At 55.9% G+C, this 21,804-nt stretch overlaps 1 protein-coding gene across 1 annotated transcript; it reads right to left on the bottom strand.

The window, feature by feature from the left end:
* Positions 1 to 2,088: 2,088 nt before the first annotated feature.
* HIP1R (huntingtin interacting protein 1 related) lies at positions 2,089 to 21,093 on the bottom strand. The gene is made up of 32 exons (XM_074554054.1): positions 20,105 to 21,093; positions 15,189 to 15,252; positions 14,653 to 14,795; positions 14,300 to 14,356; positions 14,030 to 14,110; positions 13,867 to 13,943; positions 13,519 to 13,580; positions 12,345 to 12,485; positions 11,841 to 11,898; positions 11,678 to 11,753; positions 11,396 to 11,533; positions 11,264 to 11,322; positions 11,123 to 11,195; positions 10,611 to 10,794; positions 10,429 to 10,517; positions 9,729 to 9,845; positions 9,226 to 9,327; positions 8,780 to 8,974; positions 8,457 to 8,604; positions 8,099 to 8,185; positions 7,242 to 7,349; positions 6,809 to 6,945; positions 6,167 to 6,277; positions 5,995 to 6,053; positions 5,816 to 5,846; positions 5,636 to 5,698; positions 5,072 to 5,172; positions 4,365 to 4,470; positions 3,573 to 3,696; positions 3,377 to 3,438; positions 3,089 to 3,274; positions 2,089 to 2,998 (listed from the first exon to the last, which is right to left on the bottom strand). The coding sequence occupies exons 1-32, from the start codon at positions 20,195 to 20,197 to the stop codon at positions 2,993 to 2,995; spliced, it is 3,138 nt and encodes a 1,045-aa protein (XP_074410155.1). The 5' UTR covers positions 20,198 to 21,093; the 3' UTR covers positions 2,089 to 2,992.
* Positions 21,094 to 21,804: the final 711 nt, after the last annotated feature.

Genomic DNA, 21,804 nt, shown 5'->3' on the forward strand with positions numbered 1-21,804 from the left:
ACTTTACCTGACTTCCTAGAGGCTGCACCAGCCTGTTTTCTGTTGGTGAGCTTCATTTCAATGCCCTTTTTGCCCCCAGTGATCCGACACTTGATTTTTGCTGTTCCTGAGCTGCAGCTGCTTCGTGTGCTGGTGCTCAAAGCAATCTGTGCCCACTGGAGCTTTGCCTACTGAGATAACAGCCTGCTTGAAAGCTGCTTCAAGAAAAAATAAACTGCTTTACTCACCTTGGTGGATTATTTCACAACTTGGTTATTTTCCACTGCCTCTCTTACAGGTACTGAGTAAACTTTGCTCTCAGGAGCAAACATCTTCCTCTCTCCACAGCCACAATAATGGTATTTAAAAGTCATTAGCAAACTGGATCCTGCACAACAGGATGTCTTGATGGAATCTCAAAATAAACCTCTGCAGACACACAGTTTGGCATTCTGATATTTCTGTCAGCTACAAATAGCAAACACTTTCCAAAAAAAGTATAGCACTGAAGAAAAAAAAATAGACTGGACAATAAAAATAATTTTTTGTACAAAAATTAACTTAGATTACATTTCAAGTGGTTTATAGAGCTTATTTTTATTTGGGCTGCTACTTTCTGAGACTTTTGATGATCCTGGCCTGGATGGTTTTAAGTAAATCAGTGTGACAGCAGTGGGGGTAAACAAGTTCCATTTGGCCACACATCATTTTATTTTTAAATTCCTTAAATATAACAAATCCTTTAAGTAGGACTGTGGCTGAACTGAGGGTAGTAAAAGTTTAAAAGTTTGCGTTCTTGTTTAATCAATATTCCCGGGGTGAAATGGGATGGTGAGTGGCTGGGTGACGTCACTCTCCCAGCAAATAAAACTTTATCACTGTCTATAAATAAACCCGGAGCTACTGCAGAAAGCACTTCCTTGAGAGAAACGAAACTGAGCAGGGAGCTGGCCCTGTCCCCGCTGTGTCATTGTCACTCGGTGTGACAGAGCCACCCAGGGCAGAGCAGGGACCAAAGGCAGCAGGGTCAGAGCAGCTCGGGGAGCCCCTTGGGCACTGCACACCGAGCCTGGCACTGCCCAGGCACCCAGAACCCGCCCAGGCAGGCGGGGATGTGCAGCCTCAGAAAGCTGCGGCCACCACGGGGCTGTTTGGTAACGAAAATAAACCCTGGGACAGCTCAGAAATGTGTTTACCTGAGATCCAGCCACTTGTCGTTCCTGTTAACTGCTTTACAGCCTGCTGGCAGTCACACAGATGAAAAGCCCTGGGTTTTACTGTGGCTTTTATGAAGTTTGGTTGTAATTGGGCCTGAGGGTAACAAGGATGGGATGTAAATGTTGACTAAACATGACAAGGACCCTCCCAAGTCCCCACCTAAACACAAGGCAGCTCTGGTCACCTTGGCACGCTGAGCTCCAAATGCTTCAGTCTTATCACCTACATGATATTATGATATTATGTATCATATACAGCTGCCTATTTTAAATATTATATATCTATATTTATTTATATTTATATTTATATTTATATATTTATATACACCTGTATTTTATCTAATATATATATCATTATATATATAATTATATACATAATTATAACATATATATAATTATTTTATATATAATTATAATATATATTATAATTATATATATAATTATAATATATATAATTATATATATAACATGTATATAGTATGTACTAATAAATATATATTATAAATCATATATATATATAAGCTATCACACCTATAATAATATATTTATATATATAAAATATAATTATCTTTTATATATAGTGTATAACAGTATAGGCACATAAAGTATTCGAAAAATGCATATATATATATATATATATATATATATATAAAATTAAAAATATTTTTAAGATATATATATATTTAGATTTATATATATATAGGCAAATGCAGAACCATAGATACATATAGCTACACATACATAGAGAGGACTCTCTCTATGTATATTTATGTGAATTTACAGATATATTTACTGCCTGTCTCTTCCCCCCAGCTCAGGCCCAGTTTCCTGCAACCAACCCTGTCACGGCCCTGTCATCAGCCCCCTCCCCAACAACAAAGCAACACAAAAGTATTTTAAATATTGCTCCTTTAATAATCTACATCCTGGTAGTTGCTCCAAGGGAGACACAGCTGACAGGATTTTAATCTGCCCCCGCATCTCTGCACATCAGCAATTCCTTATTGCTGCACACTTCTCTAGTCCCTGGCTCCCGTAGGCCACGGTTGGATTTAATTCTGCTAATTATCTTAAATATAAAACATAATGCAACTGATCCCTTGACTGTGCTGTAGTAATAAAAAATAGAAAAGGAAAAAAAAAATAAAAACGTTTGTATCCTTATTGCCAGTGTGTCAGTAACTGCTTTTCCCTAACAAAAGCCCTGCCCCACGTGCTGGGGAAGGCAAACGTTTCCCTTCCTGCTGAGGGCTGATCCCACGCCAAAATGAACTCAAATATTCCTCAGGCTGGGAAAAGGAGAATTTAAAAAAATGGTTGCAAGAAAAGCCCACCAGTTTCCTACTGTAAAACCAGTTCACAGTTCTTGGAAAGGGTCTGAGCAGTACAGTAGAGCTACATTTACTGAAAACTTCTAGTGCTGATAAAGTCCTTTAAAAAAAAAAAATTAACCCAAACAAACCCCAAATTAAATTAAACAGGGAGAGGAGGAGGAGGAGGAAAAAGAGGAGGAAGAGAAGAAGGAAGAGAAGGAAGAGGAGAAGGAGGAAAAGGAGGAGGAGGAAGAGGAAAAGGAGAAGGAGAAAGAGGAAAAGGAGAAGAGCACTCAGCGGTGCCGGGGGAGCGCAGCAGCCCCACCACTCTAGAGTTCAGAAAAAGGGAAAACAAAAAATAAAATCTGTTCCTCAGAGAAGATCCAGTGTGGGATTGTTCCAGGCCGGGCGCCGAGGAAGGCACAGCAGCGCGAAGGCACCGCGGGAGGAGGAGGAGGAGGAGGAGGGTGGGCCCGGGGGCTGCTATGGCTGCAACGAGAAGGGCACAGAGGCCCAGGCCGTGAGAGCCGTGCCAGGAGCACCCCCTGCACCCCCAGCCTGCCCCCAGCCCGGCCTCACCTCGCCCAGGCCGGGTTTCTGGGCTATCGGGGGTTTCTTCAGGATCCCTCGCCGCGGTGCCGGCGCCGGCCGGGCCTCGCCCTCCTCGTCCTCGCAGCCCCCGGCCAGGCCGTAGTGCTGCTTCCTCAGCTCGCCCAGCCGCACCCGCTCCCCCTCCAGCCGCTTCTCCAGCTCCAGCACCTTCACCTGTGCCCAAAAACCACCCTGGAGCCCTGCTGGGGGCACAGGGACCCCCAGGGCGGGGCCGGGCCTGTCTGCGGCCATGCTGGATCCCCCTCAGGGCCGTACCTGCGTTTCCATCTCCTCCTTCTTCAGCTTGATGAGGGACATGCCCGAGAAGTCCATGGTGTCTGTGGGGACAGCAGGGCCCCCACTCAGTGCACCCCTCACATGCCAAAGCAGAGCTGGACGGACACCTCGGGGTGTTCCCCAGGCCAGAAAGGGATTTGGGGTGGGGTTTTCCACCTTTGCAAAAAACCCTCACCTTTCTCCTCTATCTGCTCTTGCCCCGACTTGGTGGAAGCCACCACGTTTGCTGCCATCTCGTTGACGTTGCGTGAGCACTCCTGGAGCTTGGCCAGGTTCCTGCTGCTCTTCTCAGCCTTCACCTGCAACGAGCACAGGAATGGCTGTGGGTGCCCACAGGGAGCACCAGGCACAGGCAAAAAGCTTTTGGGCATGAGAACCTGAGAGTGGAAAGGATGGATGGATGGAAGGACAGATGGGAAGGTTTATCCTCAGAGATCCCATCATGGCCAGACAAGGTGATCCCTGCAAAGCCCTTCAGCCCCAGGGCACCAAACCAGCTCTGCTCCCACCTGAGCCAGGCACTCAGTGAAGACACAGCTCTGGTTTTTTAACTGTGCTCTTAATTTTCAATCCATCTGGTGCAAAAATCCCTGTGGATCCCCCTCTCCTCACCTGCATCACTGAAAACTCCACCCCTCACTTCCACCCACACCAACAGGAAAGGTGGCAAGGACCAAAGTCCACCCTCCTCAGCTCCAGCTCCTGCAGCAGCTTCTCTGGATTTCTTGTTAGTTATTAACATTTTCTTTACATAACCAGCCTGACAGGAGGAGGAGGACGGGAGCTTTTACACACCTTCCTTTCCAAGGCAAGCCTCGGGTGTGGGAATATCCACACACAAATCCCAGACTGGAAAACAGCAAGAGCTGCCCTTCTCCCTGCTCTGGGGGACTCAGGATTGGCAGAGAGGAGGGGAACCCCTGGGACAGGAGGAGGAGAAGGCAGAGGGTCCTGCTGGGACACCCACCTTGGAGGCAGCCACCAGCTGGGCTGTGCTGGCAGCGATCTCGTGCGAGCAGACAATCAGCTCCTCGTACTTGCCCGTGTGCAGGACAACCCTGTCTGCAGACTCCCTGCAGGGGGCAAAGGAGATTGGCTCAGAGCAAGTGCAGATTATTCATCTCCTCTAATACCCTCAGAAATCAGCAGCTGGATCCAGCAGCTTTGTAATTACAGAATCCTGGAATTGTTACAGTTGGAAAAGATTTCTAAGATCTCTAAGATCCAGCTGTTATTCAAGCTCATACACAAAGCAATTATTCAAAGCCGTGATCCAGGTGATTTGGACTGAGGAAGGATTTTGTTTTGGATCAGATTTTTAAAGCTTTGCCCAAGAGAGACCCCCCACACTTCCTGCACTGGCACAGGGCAATTCCAACCAGCCCATCCACAGCCATCTGAGCAGGAACTGGGACAGGGGGGGTTTGATTTCCCAGTTTGCAGATAGGGAGGAACTGCCATGCCTGGCTGGATGACCCAGGCCAGGATGCTCCATGAGGAATTAACAATGAACCAAACTGAGGGTCCATAAAAACAGAGATCTCCACAAGGAGCCAGCAATGAGGCTCCACCAGGAATCAGCAATCCAGCAGTGGGAATTTTGGAATTTTGGAGGGTGGGGTGAGAGGGAAGCACGAGGCAGCCCCAGGGGAAGCTGCCAGCCTGGGTACCTACACGAGTTGTGTGGCTCCCCAGCCCACGGCCTTGGAGGCAGAGATCAGCCCTTCGGTCCAGCGCGAGTTCTTGGCATAAAACTCCTGAGTTGTTGCTGCCCCCTGTTGATATCAGAATATTACAGCCTGGATTAACTTCTCTCTGATACACAACAACATATAAATCTGTACTAAATACCCATATAAACTGTAGTAATGTGTAAATTCATATATAAAGCCATAAATCAAGGGAGTGACAGCATTCCTGTGCTCTCCATGCTGCTCTTACTGACCTGCTTAAATAATTATCAAGAAAAACAACATCAGAGTCCCAAGCCTACAAATTTGAGCTGGGTTTGGTTTAAAATACACAAATTTGAGCCGTGATCTTTAGATGAACAAGGCTTTGCAAGGGTGGCAGAGATTTGTGAAGAGAGCACAGGGCTGAGCAGCCCATCTCCAGCAACTGGGACTGCCAGGGTGCTGCTAACATGGGAAACCATAAAATCCGGAGTGTTTCTGCAATTTAGGGGAAATTCTCCTGTATTTCACCAGCACAAAGAGATGAGTGTGAGGGAGGACTCACCCGGCCACTTTCCACAATCTCCTTCTGCAGGTTTGTAGATGTTGTTACAAGAAGTCTGATAGCCTGGAAGGAAGGAAAACAGGTTTTGGGGTTTGATGGGGGTCTCACAGAGGAGCATTGATGCTGCTGCTGTGGGAGGTTACAGTTTTGTGCACCCCAGATGGTTTCTGCAGCACTGACCTTCATTAGATCCGTGCAGGAGTTCAGAATCCTGAAGGGAAGCAAGGGAAAAGTGTTCAGCATCCAGGGAAGCTTTGGCCTCAGAAAATGGGCTTTTTTCAAGAGCAGCCAGCCTGTTTTGGAGCAGAGCACACCCCAGCAGGGCACAGACCTGTCCCACGTCCCTCCTCCAAACTCACCGCTCATTCACTTCCAGCTTCACCCCAGAGCTCTCGCTCCTGGCCTGGCTCATCATCTCCTGTTGGGAAACACAAGAGGAAGGGTTGGATGCCATGTTGGGATGAGAAAGGTGAAAGGATGATGGACATTGCCCCCACAAGGCCCCAGAATGGCCCTGCAGCTCTGTCTCACCTCTATCCTCCTGACAGCATCCTCAATGGCCTCTGAGGTGGAGGCCATCTCCTTCTCAACCATGTCCCCCAGCTCCTCCTGCTTGATGTCCAGGCTCTTGGGTCTCAGCTCCTGCCAGAGGAGGCAGCAGGATGAGGAGGTTTTGGAGAGAGAAACAGAAGGGATTATTTATAAGGAATAACTACAAACCAAGATACCCAATTCCTTCCCACCCCCACCAAATTAAAGCTGCAGCAGCAGCACTCTGCAGCCTGCACAGTGAAGGCACATGTGCCACCAGGTTGCAGCAAACATGGGACCTCAGAGGTAAGAAATGCCCCAAATCAAGGTGAGAAAACTCCATCATAGGAGTAATTTCTGCTCCAGAGGGCCCTGGAGAGCTGAAAGTGGTGTAAAAGAAAATGTAATAGGGGTTTCACCAGGAGAAATATCTGAAAGATGGGAAATTTCCTTCCACAGGAGTTACTGGGCTGAAAGACTTCAGCTGATCTGAGGCTGACCAGCTCTGTGCACCACCAGGAAGGGTCCCAGTGATGGCTCAAGGAAATCACCAGATTTGGGGGCAAACCCCCCAAAGTGTTCCCTGGGACCCACCCTGCCAGCCCCAGGTGGGAAGGTGGCAGTGCTGGCTCCACGTCCTACCTGTGCCAGCTGCAGGACCCCTCGCAGTGCCCCCTGCACGTGGCCCAGCTGGGCACTGCCCAGCCTCTGCCTGTCCTTCAGCTGCTCCAGGTACTCGAGGCTGCTCTGCCCGCACTCGCGGCACGTCTCCGTCAGCCCTGCCGAGAGCACAGCCTGCCCAAGGGCTCCCTTCATCCCAGCCCTGCCCACCCTCACCCTCCTCCTCCCCTCAGCCACCGCTGAGCACCAGCAGCATCCCACAAATGCCTTCTGGGAGATTACAAATTCATTTCCAGGCCCAGGGAGGGGCAGTAGAGGGCAGGGAATGTCGGGAGGGGGAGCGTGGGGAATGTGCTGTGTTTAGGAAAATCTGCCCCTGGCAGAGGGGGCTGTGGCATGGCCTCCCTAAGGAAAAGGCCCATAGAAATTATCCCCCCTGCAGCCCCGCACTCACGGTCAGCGTGGTCCGTGGGGGCCAGGTGAGCCGTGGCGCTGCCGTTGACGATGGTGTCACCTGCCAGGTGTGCAAAGAGGGCCAGAGCCCCCACCAGCCCCGCGGCATCTGCACAGACAGCACAGCCTCAGCAGCTGCCAGGTCCTGCCGGGCCCTGGGGGCTGCAGCTCCTCCTTGAAGGCACTCAAGGATCAGGGCAAGGCTCAGAGATGTTGGGACTGACCCCTCCAAAACACGGGAACCCCCCAGCCCTGCCCGTGTCCCTCTGTCCCCAGGGCATTGCTGCTTGCCCGTGGCCCCAGAGCTGCTGGGGCTGCTGGGTGCAAGGGAACAGGAGCAAGCTGGGTGCAATGCTGGGTGCAAGGGAACAGGAGCAAGCTGGGAGCAAGGGAACAGGAGCAAGCTGGGAGCAATGCTGGGTGCAAGGGGACAGGAGCGAGCTGGGAGCAATGCTGGGAGCAAGCTGGGAGCAATGCTGGGTGCAAGGGAACAGGAGCAAGCTGGGAGCAATGCTGGGAGCAATGCTGGGTGCAAGGGAACAGGAGCAAGCTGGGAGCAATGCTGGGTGCAAGCTGGGAGCAATGCTGGGAGCAAGGGAACAGGAGCAAGCTGGGAGCAAGGGAACCGGAGCAAGCTGGGAGCAAGGGAACAGGAGCAATGCTGGGTGCAAGGGAACAGGAGCAATGCTGGGTGCAAGGGAACAGGAGCAATGCTGGGTGCAAGGGAACAGGAGCAAGCTGGGAGCAAGGGAACAGGAGCAAGCTGGGAGCAAGGGAACAGGAGCAATGCTGGGTGCAAGGGAACAGGAGCAAGCTGGGAGCAAGCTGGGAGCAGTGGCAGTCCCCAGCCCCAGGTACCTGCCATGGAGGCCACGTACTGCGCGTGCCCCTTCTCCAGGGCATCCGTGGACTCCAGCGCCGCCTGCGCCCGGCTCAGCAGGTAATCTGCAAGGAATTGCATTGCACGGCCTCAGCACGTGCTGGGTGCCTGCACAGGGAACCACTGAGTGGAGGTGTATCCCTGGCTGGGGAACAGCTCTAAAATCTGAGCAAAATAGTGCTGAACATGAGAGCTAAAAATTCATCCTGGGAATTCTGAGCCCAATCATCTCAGTCATGATGGAAAAAAAGCCATGGGGGAGCTGAGATGCAGCATTCTCTGTCCAGGAGGGAGAAGGCACAGGCTGCTCCAGCCCCCTGCACGAGCAGGACATACCTGGGGAGCTGGTGCAGCGGAGGTGCAGGGGGTCATCCAGCTTGGCCAAGGCATCACTGAGGATGGCCTGGGCTTCTCTCACTGTCTCCTGCAGGATCCCAAACTGCTCATCCAGCAGCTTCTGCTGCAGGCTCTGCTCCTGGTTGCTCTGTCAGGGAGGAGGAACAGGTGAGTGGCAGAGCATCCCCATCAACAGCATCTCCCTCTGGAGCCCCTCTCCAGGATCAGACCCAACCATCCCATGACTGCTGCATCACCTGGCACCCCCAAACATCTCACCCCAGTGAGTGGAGGGGCAGTGGGCCCTTCACAGAGCTCCGTACCTTCTCCAGGAGCCTGCCCTGGAGCTCTCGGATCTCCCTGGTGGCCCTGTCAGCCTCCTGGCTCAGCTGCAGCTCCTTCTCCTGCACGAGGCCCCGCGTGGACAGCAGCTCACACTCCTTCTCGCTCACCGACCGCCTCAGCACCTCCTTCTCAGCGTGCAGAGCATCCAGCTGGGCACTGAGCTCCACACCTGCCTGCCATGGGGGCCAGGACACCCTGTCACACCCTGTCACTGCCCTGTCACTGCCCTGTCACTGCTGGCTGCCCAACAGAACCAGGGGAGCTCGGGACATGCCCAGCTCATGACACTGACGGGCTGGCCCCACTCTCAGCCCCATGACAGCTCCCTGGGCTGCTGCTGCAGCTCAGGCTCAGCAGTGGTGGCAGGCCCAGCCCTGTGACAGGGTTTGAGGGGCCCTGGGCCCGTGCTGCCCCAGCCCTGTACCTGCTTGGCGTGGCTGAGCGAGCGCTGCGCCTGCTCCAGCTCGTCCCGACGGGCGTCCAGCTCCTGCCTCAGCTGCTCCATCTGCACGCTCTGGTCCTCCAGCTGTGCCCACACAGTGCCCAGGCTCAGCCCTGCCCCACTGGGCACCAGCACCAGCCAGGGTGCAGGGAATGAACCCAGCCATGCTTTGCAGGGAGGGGGTTTGGGGGTGTCTCCTGGAAGGGCTCCTTTCCTTTTCCCATGCCAGAATTTTGGGAGCAGTCCCTATCTTGACCCCCAGAGAAGGAAAGCACTCAAACCCATCAATTTGCATTGTGGCATTTTCTTGGGGGAAGAAAAGGCAGATTCGGGCAAGAGGGAATGAGTCCTATATTGACACCTTCCTGAGGAGCCAGGGCAACTCCTCCTGGAACAAGGGCCCAACAGCAACAACCTCCCCTTTCCCTTGATCCCAAACTGCATTTCCCAGGCTGGGCAGGGCTCAGGGCTGATCCAGAGCTCACCTTCATCTCAGCCTCTCGCTTGACCTGCTCCACCTGAAATGCCAGCTGCTCCTTGACACGTGCCACCTCCTCCTGGCTCTGCTGTGTCACCGTCAGCTGCTTGGCAGTGTCAGCGTTCTGTGGGGGGACATGGGGCTCACCTGGTGCTCCAAGTGGGACCCTCACCGTCCCCACACTCATTGCAACCAAATTCTAGCTCAGAGATAAATCCAAGATGCCTTTCTCACGGCATCCAAAATGGACATGGATTCAAGGGGTGCCCCTTCCTGGTGCTCAGAGGGTGGTGGGACCAATACAGGGGGACTGGCAGGCACAGTGACACAGTGGTGGCAGAAGGACCAAGGGACAAAAGCAAGACCAAAACACCCAAAAGCAAAAGCGAAACAGGTGAGTGGCACAACTGAGACACAGAATCCCCATCACCAGCACATCCCTTGAGAGCCCCCTTCCAGAACTGGAGCCAAGCATTCAACAACTGCTGGTACAAGTGATATCCCAGCAGCTGCACTGAAACCAGCAGAAACAGACCAAACAGCAGCAAAACACCCCAAAGAACAACAACAAAAACGCCCAACGGGAGGGATGGAAGAGGGAAAGGGTGCTCAGCTCTGCCCCGGATACCCCAACCCCAAAAGGGAGGGATTTAACTCGGGGACACTGCCCTCAGTGCCAGTCCCTGCCTGCAGGGCAGCAGCCTCACCTTCCTCAGGAGCTCGGCGTGGGTGTTGATGAGCTCGCTGTGCTTCTCCTTCAGCTTCGTGTAGCGGATCTCGGTGGCGTTGGCTTTCTCTGCAGGGGTCAGAGACCCTCAGTGACCACAGCCAGGGCAGCCCAGGACACCCCAGGGCAGCCCAGGACACCCCAGGATACCCCAGCACCTACTCTCGGCCTCGGCGCAGAGTCTCTGGGACCTGTCACTGTCCTGCTTGGCCCTCTGCAGCCTCTCCAGCTCGTCCCTCAGCTGCTCGTTGTCCACCAGCGCCTTCTGCTTCTGCTTGCGCTGCTCCTCCACCTCTCCCTCCAGGCTGTTCACCTGGGCCTTCAGCTGGGTGATGTAGCGCTGTGCCTGCAGGGATCATCGGGCACTGGGGCACGGCCCTGCCTCCCCAACACCCCCAGCCAGCTGCAATCCCACTGCAATGTGGGCAAAGCAGCCATGGGATGCACAGGAAAGCTCTGCCCGGTACCCCTGCACCTCTGTCCCTGTTGATAACATCAGGACAGCAAGGGGCAAGTCTCACATGCCTCCACCCCATCAGGAATCACATCCTGGCACTGGGAGAGGTCCCAAAACACAACCCTGGGTGCCAGGACCCCACTCCTGCTGCATCCCTTCAGGGTTTCCACAGCACGGCACCAAACCCCACCCCAGCTGCTCCCCAGCCAGGCTTTACCTCCAGTTTAATCTTCTCCATCTCTGCACGGAGCGTTTCCACCTCCTTCTTCAGGCTCTCAATCTGTGCATCCCTGGGGACAAGGGCAGGTTGGTCCCATGTGGCAGCAGGCCCTCACCCCTGCTGGCCCCCATCCCATACCTGTCATCCCAAGCGCCGTTGGGCGGCCCGAAGGTTTGCTCAAACAGATCCGAGGTGATCTGGGGAGGACAGAGGGAGTTGAACTGAGCCAGGACAGGGGAGCCTGTCCCCATCCCAGCCCCAGGCCCCCACCTGCGGCTCCGTGGTGGAAGTTGTGCTGATCTCAATGAGGTTCTCTGGCTCCTCATCCTCGGGGGCCTCCTCGGGGATGACCACGACCGGCTTCACGTGCTCGGCCAGCGCCGACGCCCGCAGGAAGTTTGGGGGGCTCTGGAGGGACAAGAAGCTGTTGCAGCCTTGCAGGGGAGGTTCAGGAGCTGCAGCAGGCTGAGTGCCAGGGGAAGGGAGGGAGCCAGCCCTGTGCTGCTGACAGGGCCAGAGGCAGTGTCCCCAGAGCACCAAATCCTGCCCTACCTCCGGCAGCCGCGGGATCTGGATGAGGCGCTTGAAGTACAGCATGTCAGATGCCCTCTTAAAGAAGTTTTTAAGGCTGGAGAGGAGGGAAAGACAAAGGGGAGATGAGAGGGGGCTTGGAAGGAGGGAGGGGACCCCACTGATCCCCCTGGGCCCCGGTTACCTGCGGAACTGCTCGTGGAAGCGGTCCCGGTGGCCCTGCAGGGTGTCAGCCGGCAGACCTGGGCGAGGAGGGACAGCTGTGACTGATGTGGGGCTGACCTGCCCGTGTGTTCACATGCACCCAGACCCCTCCTCTGCAAAAGCCAGCAGGGTGAAAGCCAGGAGGGAGTGGGACGTGAGGGGTCAGGATGGGAGTGGGGTGTTCCCATCTCTGGCACAGGGAGATGTGGATGGGGGAACTCCAAAATACCCACACGAGGCTGCTGGCACTGTGCTGCCCATGCAGGGAGCTGGCAGGCCAGGGGACGTGGGTTTGAGTTAAACAAGAACAAGTCCTTCATTATAATTCCTTTGTCTGGAATGTCTGTGTGGGATGGAGCAGCCCCCAGAGCCCAATTCACACAGGGACATGGTGATGGATGCCTCAATCCACACCAGCCTCATCCCCAGACCCAGAAGCCCACCCTGGGAAAACACCAGCACTGAGCACATCCCTGGGACTCACAGGAGTGCAGCTTGAACATCAGCTTGACCGAGTAGTGGTAGAGGTGGCTGCAGTCCTGGATGACCTGGATGAGGGGGGCCAGGCGGCACTGCACCGCCGACATCTGCGACACGGCCATGGAGGTGTTGAGCTGCCTGAAAACTGAGGGGAGCCGTGTTTGCAGAGCTGCCCGTGCCCTGCCAGCTGTTTGATCATTAACCACGGCGGATGTGGGGCAGGGGAAACACCAGGGCTGCTCCTGAGCTCAGAACAGCCCTGCTCAGAGCAGCACAAACACCCAGAGGGACCACGCTGGCACAGGGAAGGGGTGCTCGCCCAGCCCCAAAAAGGAGGGATTTAACCCCAGGACGCTGCCCTAAAGCTGCTGCTGCATGACACAGCTGGGGAAGTGAGAGGTTTGGCTCCATTCTGTTTAATCATGCAGGGATCTGGGAGGGGATGCCAGGGCAGGGGACGAGCCCGGCGGCACCGCAGCCTCGCCTGCCCCTGCTCGGAAACAGATCAGTTCCCTTGGCAGGGATCCAGGCAGCACATCCACCCTGGCTTCTTCCCTGCTCAGCTTTAAAGTATTTATGAATATAAATTCTCTGTAGAACTGGGTCAGGAGGAGAAGCAGGAGCCTGTTGGGAGCTCGGCCTCTCCTGCTGTGCCGTTTTCCAGGGCAGCTCCGTGTTCCTGACTCCCGGCAGAGGAAGAATCTGCCACCTCTCTAAGCCATCTGAAAATTCCTGAGGAGGTGAGAGACATGAGCAGGGCCTCCAGCCCTCCCCAGAGGCATTTCAATGAGGGGAAATGAGTCTTTAAAAAGAAGTACGGGCCTGTCCTCTGCTTCAGAGGGACAGAAGGGATTTGTGTAATGGATATGATTAATGTGGTTGTACAAAAAAGAAATAAAAACTTATTTCAGAGCAGCTCTGCTCTGAAAACAACACTCAGCCTTGCTCAGGTGGGTTCAAAGCAGCCACGTGCTCTAAATATTTTCCTACAACTGCCTCTACAGAGCTTCAACGGGAGAATCCAGCTGGGAAACCACCTCAGAAATCTCACGGGAGGAGGAGGAGGAGGGACCTGAGCCTCCAACGGCCTCCCGGAACTCCATTCCCGACCAAAGAGTGAAACTATTGCTCAAGAGCCCCGGGGCGAGGGGAGGGACCTGCCCCTGCCGCCTCCTCACCTGACTCCGACAGCTTCAGCTCACAGTCCAGGTAATCAAACAGCTCTACCGTCAGCTGGAAGCTGCCAAAACAAACCAAAACTCCATCACTTGACAGCAGAGACATCTTTGCTCCAGCTGCTCGTGTTCACTGAGAGTCCCCATGATGGCAAGGGTTCTGACTGACAAGAATTTGGGGCTTTTTCTCCCTGCATTTACACCCCACAGTGCTCTGTGGGTGCAGGAGGGATCGGGCACCATCCAAACAATTCACAACATCCTGGTGACTGCCCCATCCTGGGGTGGGTTTGTCAGCAGGACACTGCCAGCTGGGGCTCATGGAGCTGGTGACCCCACCAGGACACTCACATGTTGTTCACATCTGTCCCTGCAGTCTTTTCCAGCACCTCATCCGACACTTCGAGGCCCGGGGGGAACTCGGGATGCTTTGTAAAAGGAAGCAAAAAGCCATCAGCTGCCATCAGAGGCACATGCCCTCGTTCCAGGGCTGTGGAGGTGGCAGAGGTCTCACCTTGACGTGGAAGGAGATCTTGGTGAGCAGGAGCCGTGTGTAGATGCTCACCAGCTGCCCGTACCTGTCGTGCAAATGGCCCTGCAGAGACACGAGGGGGAATGCAGAGTGAGGAACCAGACCCAGCAGATCCCACAGAGCCAGGGGCTCCACCACGCACACAACCATCACCCAAAGGGACAGCAGGCTGTTTCAGGCAGTGCTTCACCCTCTCTGTGCCCACCATGCCCCTCAGCAGCCATCTCCAAAGCCACACTCTGCCCCACTCACCCACAGGTCTCCCGTCTCTCGGATGTTGCTGCGGTACCTCTGGCAGTCCTGGAGAACCTGGGGACACAAAAGGGAAGGATGTGGCACAGTGGAGCTGGCTGTTGGCCCTGATGCTGGGGAACAGGAGGGATCCAGCCCCTTACACCACTCCAGGAGCAGTTCCAGCCTTCCCTCAGCACCCAAAGGTCGGGGATTTGCACGGGGAAGTTTCAAAGATGTGAGACAGCAGAGTGCCGGGGAAAGGTGGCTGGGGTGGGGAAGGGATCCCACTCCCTGTGCAGAGGGATGTTGGCAAGGGGCAGAAATTCCTGCTGGGAGAGGAGCAGGAGGCAGGGGGCAGAGGGGACACTCACATTGGGGTGGCCGTCACGCAGGACCTTGTGCAGGACGTGGCAGAACTTCCAGCTGAGGATGGCACTGCTGGGCAGGGGCAGCCCGATGGCGTAGGACCAGAAGGTGAAGGCTCCCTTCTCGTGGTGGGTGCCCAGGATGATCCCTTCCAGGGCAGTCAAGGCCAACTGGACACACACAGAGCAGGGCACAGGCTGGGCTGGGGCTGCTCCTGTTCCACTCGCATTGAAAAGGGGGACACTGGGTGCCCCGTGAGCACAGGGATCACTGGCACAACGCTGCACCCCCAAATAAAACCCCCAATTGTCATTTCTGGGCACACCTCCCCCTGCTGAGGGCACAGTGGGGCCCTCTGCATTTAACTGCCAAAGCAATGCAATTTTATTGCACTGCTCATTTGCCTCTTCACTGATGGATGAACCCAGGTGATGCCAGCCCCCACGGCTCTTTGTCTCCCAAATCCCCTCCAGCACCAGGGGGTGACACCCCCAGAGCCCCAACTCCTCTGTGCTGTCCTGGGAGCCAAGGGAAAGGATACGGCGGGCATGCTTCTCCTTCACTGGGGCTTCCTGGGTGTTTATGGCTTTGCTGATGCTGATGGCCTGCAGGAGGAGGGGAGAGGGGCTGTCAGACATGGTGAGACCCCATGGCTACCCCGACACCCCAAAGCGCAGTGCTGCTGCTCTTGGGGAACACCCTGAATTTCAGAACACATTTGTCACCTCAAAGTCATTTGTAACACAGCAGAATAGGCCTTTTTATCCACAAACAAAGCAGCCATTAGAGCCCCCATCCCCAGCAGGATCTGACCACTGCTGTTGGTGCTCCCGGCTGTCCCTGTCCCAGGAAACCAATTTTTGCATTTTTGCAGCCTGAACTCAGCGCCGTGCCCGGGGAACATTAAAGCACAATAGTGAGATGCCAAATTCCAGGGTTGTTTGTGTAATCACAAGGAGCCTTTGAACCACGGGGGAGTGGTTTGGGTTCTGCTGAGGATGTTGCTGCGTGCAAACAGCACGTGGGGAAAAGCAGCCCCCAAGCAAGGAGGGAGTGGCAGCCTCAATGCCCATCTTGATGGAGCAAAAATCCAGAGCAATGTGATTATCACAAGAGGATTATCTATATTTTGATGTGTTTGATCACAGCAGACTTTAAATTAGGAATTTATTCCAAAAGATGACCCCAGAGTGGGGTCGGTCGCATCCCCCACGTGTTGATGGGCTGCAAATCCAAGTTGCTGTGTTGGATGAGGATCTTCCTCCTCCTCCTCAGACTCAAGGAGCTGCTTCACCCTTGCAGGAGTGCTTGGGCTGTGTCTGTGTCCATGGGCCCTCTGTCTCCAGCAGAGGAAAAAGGTCCCAGCTGGGAAGGCAGGAAGCCACCCCGTTGCCAGCACTTGTGTCGGAAGAGGAACTCGGTCCCTCCCTGCAGCTCCACAGCCCTAAAGCCCTATAAAAATCCCATCTACCTGCCCAGGAAAGCACCTGCTTCCACGTGGCTGCTTGTCCACAGACACCTCTGAAATGAGGCACCTTCCTGTAGGAGGAGGAACCTGACCCCGAGTTCTCGAGTGCTCCTGACTTATGCAGGAGGAACCCAACACCAAAGGGGCAATGTCAGAGGTGTCCATGCACCAAACCCACCCCAAAAGAGCCCAGAACAGCTACCCAGGAACTGACCATGACAGCAGCAAGACTCTGAATCATCCCAAAGAGCGAACCTGTCCCAAAAGGCTGAGCCCAGCTGCTGGGGAGAGGGCCTGGCTTTGCCTTTGTGCCCAGGAGAGTCCCGGGGTTACCCCGCCATGTGGGGCCCTAAAGCAGCACTGGAGTTAAGCCGGTGACTCGCTGTAATCCTCTTATCCCCAAAGGTTAACGAGCCTGGAGTGCCCAGGAACAGGCACTTGCAGCACAGCTGCCTCTCCCAAAGTGCCCTCACAGCCACCCAAAGGCCTGGAGCTGGCACAGGCTGTGCCCTCGATGGCAGCTTGGCCAGAGAGATGTGCCACAGCTCCTCAGGATGCCAGCACCTCCCAGGGGATGCTGACAGAAAGGATGGCTTATCCTGGACCAGGCAAGGAAGGGTTTGGAAACCCTTCCTGCATCTTTCCTGAGGTGTTTTGCACAGAGGGAGCAGGGCAGGCACGTCTCCCAAACTGGGAGTTTTGCTGCCTGCCCTAAGACAGGCCTGTCCCAGCCCATCATGCTCATCCCAACCCATCCATGGAACCTGAGCCCCACAGGGGTTGGAGGAGGCACAGCCAGAAGGGTCAAAGTGTGAGACATGCAGATCCTCAGGACTATCCCCAAAGACAGGACCTCAGCTGCTGAGTGAGCTGGGACCCTGCTGGACTGTCCCAAAACAGAGCTGTAATTCCCACTGGCAGTGGTGGTTTTATTGCAATTATTGCTCTTAGTCTCACTGATAGCCTGACCAGCCAAAATTCAGCCCAGGAGCTGCTGGAGAGGTTGGTTTCATCCTTGGGGATTCAGTGCAGAGGTTCCACTGAGCCATTTCATGTCCAGCACAAGGACTGGACCCATGCAGGAGCAGCTCCAGCCCTCCCACAGCACCACCACGAGATGCTGGGTCCAGCATGGTCCCAAATAAACCAGGGTGGCACCAAATCAATGCCAGTCCCTCAGGGCTGCCAGCCCACGTGTGCTTTCACTGCCTCCAAGCATCAGCCTGGCCAGGAGATCCAGGACAATGGGATGGTGGCAGCAGGGAAGGGGCAATGCTGCAGCCTGGCACCCTGTGCTGGCAGGATGCTCCTGCTGGCTGGCTGCCAAAGCCAGGCTGGGGAGGATGGCTCCAAAATGGGGAGATTCACCCTTGACCCAACCTCCTGGGACACCACTGGCACGTCCGGGGACAGGCAGGTCCTGGCTGCCACTGCAGGTGCACGACCAGCCTGGCCAAAGCTTTGATGCAACCTGTGGGCTGCTCCCACCCCTGGCAGGCACCAGGGTGAGAGGCCAACCCCAAAACCTGCCTGGCCCTGGGCTGTGCGATCCCACAGGGCTGCTTTGCTCAGCCTGCACGTTCCAGGGCGGTGACAAAGCCGGGATCAAAGCGCCCAAATGAAGGAGCGCAGTTTAACGCAGTTTAACATCCACCCTTTCATTCCTGGCTGGTTTTAATTAGGGCTGATCCTCCTGCCCACAGCTCCCTGGAGCAGGTGGATGCTGGGTCCCAGCACGATGCCACAGCAGGAGAGATTATCTGGCAGCTGGAAACCTCCCCTGGCCAGGCAGCACGGGAGCTGTCAGAACAGCTGAGCTATGAACTCCAGAGCTCCCTTCCTAACGCTGCTCATTCCCAAATTACACCAGGAAAACACCACTTGGCACTCACACACAATGCAATCCTGCAGGTTCCAGAGCTCGTTGGATTTTCAACCTTTTTGTTCAAGAAAAGCAAAAACTGGCAGCAGAAAAGGACAAGTTTTCCTCCTGCCAGGCTGCCGAGCAAGCGCCTGCCGTGGGATGGTGATTTCCGACTTCCCACGCACGGCTTCTCCGAGGGAGACATCTACATCACCCTGACACAAGACATGGAAAAGCATTTCCAGGGAAAGCAGGTGACCTTCAGGTCACCCACAAGCGCCTGGGATCACAGCAGGGTCAGCAACTCCTGTCTGTAACCACAGACATCACCCGAGCCCTCACAGGGGAAAAGGGGATGGGGCTCTGGATTCTGGGACAGAATCCTCAGGCACCAGAGGGGACATGGCAGCAGCACCCCTGTGACACAGAGATGAGATGGGGACATGCCAGCAGCACCCCTGTGACACAGAGATGAGATGGGGATGTGCCAGCAGCACCCCTGTGACACAGAGATGAGATGGGGACATGCCAGCAGCACCGCTGTGACACAGAGATGAGGAGGGGCCGTGCCACCAGTACCCGGTGCCACAGAGGCGACTGGCAGCCGGCTGGGCAGCTGCTATAATTAGAGGTAGAAGGCAGATCAATACCCACGTTCTGACACTGAACAGTTCTGCTCCCACTGAAGCACCACTACAGGAAACCACACCAGAATAAAGATCCTTTAGGACAGTTTTTAGCAGTTTCTGGACAAAAGGTCAGCTCTGGGCAGTGAATGTGACCATCAGCCAGCGAGCAACCACCTCTCTGCCCTGTCCATGTCTCCGCTCACAGCATCCCTGTGGCTGCGGGGATCCCCAGAGCACAAGTGCCCGTGCAAAGCCCGAGATGCCCTGGAAAGGCAGGGCAGGAGGGCACGGGCAGCCCCTGGAGCAGGGGCAGCGCTGCGGCCGCGATCGTTGATCAGCGCTGCCCAGCGGGACGAGGGAAGGAGACGCGTCCGGAGGGAACCGGAATTGCCGGTTTTCCCGTGTGCTCCCCAAACCCAGCAAGCTCCGTTTCCTACCCAGCACCGTGACCCTGCGAGGCCTGAAATTCCCACCTGCCTTCGCCGGCGCTCTCCGGGGCCAAACCAGCCCAGGGGCCGAGGAAGGAACCGCAAAGCAAAGGGGCAAAGGGGAAAACACCTGCGATGAAAGCACAGGCTGCAAAAGCAGAGGGGTCAGAGGAGGCATGCGGGAGGGCACTGTTATTTTTGGTGGGGCAGCAGCGAGCCCGTCACTCTGTCCATCCCTGCCCACGCTGTCTGGGTACTTCATTTCCCACCGGCCACATGCCAGCCCCACCAGTGCCCGAGCACTGCCCGCCCCGTGGGGGCCACAGGAGTACGGACACGATGGGCACAAACGCCTTTGGGCTTTGTTTCCACCTTGCCGCCCTCCGTGGGTCCAAACACCCCGATGCCCGCAGGGTGACCCGGAGCCGCGGGGCAGGGGTGAATCCAGCCCCGGTGTCGGTGGGGCGGGGGCTCGGCAGGGATGCGGAGATGCCCATTCCCGGGCTACGGGGCCGCCGCGGAGCCCCGGGCTCGGCCGCGCTCCCGCCATCACCGTAAAACTTTCCCGGTGCGCCGCCGGCCGTGTTTACCTGCGATAAGGCCCGGGAGGTGCGGGGGGGCGGCGCGGGGCCCGGCTGCCCGCGGGGGCGGCGGCGAACGGCGGGGCCGCGGCCGCCGGGACGGGCGCGGGGGCGGCGGACGGGCGGGTGCCCACGCGGGACCGTCCCGCGGCCGCGCCGGGAGGAAGCGGCGGCGCAGGTGGGGGCGGGGGAACGCGCGGCGCCGGCACCGGGCGGGCACAGGGACGGGCGGGCACGGGGACGGGCACAGGGACGGCGGCCGCGCTGCCACACCGGGGCTTCCCCGGAGCCCGGCGGGGACCCGCGCCCCCCATCCCGTCTCATCCCATCGCCCGAGAAGCCTCCGAGCCCAGCGCGCCCCGAGGCGATGCCCCGCGGAAAGGGCCGGCCCACCCCATCCCCGAGCCGGCAGCAGGACCGCGACTAAACCCGGGACCGTAACCGCGGCCGGTCCCGCGGCCCCACCGCCCCCTCCCGCCGTCCTTGCCTGGCTCTTGTCGAACTGCTCCCGCTCCGCTTCCAGGCTGTGCCCGCCGCGGCGGCTTAGCACCCGCGCCGGCACGCTCTTGATGCTGTTCATGGTGGGCCACGCTGGGAGCTCCGCGCTCCGGTATCCGCGCTCCGGTATCGGCGCTCGGGGCTCCGCGCTCCGGGGCAGGAGCGACCGGCGCCGCCCCCCCCGCCCCTCCCGGCCGCGCACTGCGCCGCGCGCCACCGCCCCTAGCGGCCGCACAGGGAACTGCAGCGAGCTGCGCTCCCTCCGCGGGCAGGTGGGACCGGGCAGCGCCGGGGACACGGGAGGGGACACGGACACAGAGAGGGGACACGGACAAGGGGACACGGAGAGGGGACGGGGGAGGGAACACAGACACGGAGCAGGGGCACGGAGCGGGGACACGGAGCGGGGACACGTCACTTAGCGGACCCCGCACCGAGGTGATTCCCCAGCTCAGCAAACGCCAGGAGCGGCGGTCACATCTTCACCCCTCTGCCACCGCACTCGCACACAGCTCGTCCTCAGCCCCGGGGCTCCCAACACCAATTCCCGTTCCCAAAGTCAATGACCGGAGCTCGCATCCACCCTGCGGAAAGGCCGTGGCTGAACAGAAGCTTTGTTGTCTTTAAATAATAATTCAAGCCAGGGATACAATAGCAAAGGGCTCCCTGGAGTATTTGAGCTGCTTCCAGAATTAAGGCACCGAGTTTGAAGCGTTTCCATTCGAGCATCAGAGTGTGGTCAATAATGCAGCTGGGTTTTAAGTCACTTAGTGCTGAATAAATTAACCCAGTTATTTCCCTTCTTCCCATTCCACAAATCCAGGGCAGCCCCGACACAAAATCCTCAGGCTCTGCAGATCCTTGATGCATCACTTGAGCTCAGTTTTCTATATTGATTTTAAAGTCATCATTTTAAACTCTCCAGGGGTTTAAACTCAGTGAGTTCATCCAATAACCTCAAAACCATTTAAATGCAGCTGCTGCTTGGAAGTTGCACCAATTTCTCTGTGTAGCTGCTGCACAGAGAGCATCATGGCATTGTCAGCATTGGCTTTTTAGGGGGAATTCTTGTCATACCCAGAGCAGGAGATTGTGAGGATGGAGCCTGAGAAGGTTCTGTGCAGGTAGAGGAATAAATGCACTGTAAAGGTTTGAGGAAACCTGGAAAGAGCTGGAGCTTCTCTCTGGGTAACACTGGTGATCAGGCAGGGAAAGTCAGGAGAGCAGCAGCTCCCATCAGAACTGGCCACCTCATTCTGGGCCATCAATACCTGCAGGAAAGGCTGTCACTGGAGTAATTAAAGAGAGAGCAGAAAATGAAATGAAAGAGTTAACAAGGGGAATCCACAGAGTGCTGTGTTTCTCTGCAATAACTGGTGGCAGTGGATGGAGCAGAAACTCCCACCCTTGGCTCCCCCAGCAGGAAAAACGCTGGCACAGGGAGGGGCACTGGTGTCCCAAAGGGCTCCCAGCCCACACAGGACTGGGCAGCCCACTCGTGTCTGTGCTGAGAAACGTCAGAAATCAATGCTAAATGTGTTAAATGGGCAAGAGAGACGCAGCAAAGTATCACCTCTATCAGCTTATTTGATCTCCTCGTTAAAATGCAAGTTCAGGTTGTGATAACAGCACATCTTGCCCAATCAGCAAACATAAATCTAGTTGAAATGCTAAAAAAAAGGTCACATC

This window comes from Zonotrichia albicollis, chromosome 18 (assembly GCF_047830755.1).
Source record: "Zonotrichia albicollis isolate bZonAlb1 chromosome 18, bZonAlb1.hap1, whole genome shotgun sequence".
NCBI classification, from domain to species: domain Eukaryota; kingdom Metazoa; phylum Chordata; class Aves; order Passeriformes; family Passerellidae; genus Zonotrichia; species Zonotrichia albicollis.

Bases quoted from the DNA above. Each gene is read 5' to 3' on its own strand.
- HIP1R (XM_074554054.1), bottom strand. From the start codon at position 20,197: ATGAACAGCATCAAGAGCGTGCCGGCGCGGGTGCTAAGCCGCCGCGGC. The intron at 11,196-11,263 runs GTATGGGATGGG...CCTTGTCCCCAG, and splicing joins AACGGCGCTTGGGATGACAG to GGATGCACAGATTGAGAGCC. The intron at 5,847-5,994 runs GTGAGTTTGGAG...GCTTCCCTTCAG, and splicing joins AAGCTGGAAGTGAATGAGCG to GATTCTGAACTCCTGCACGG.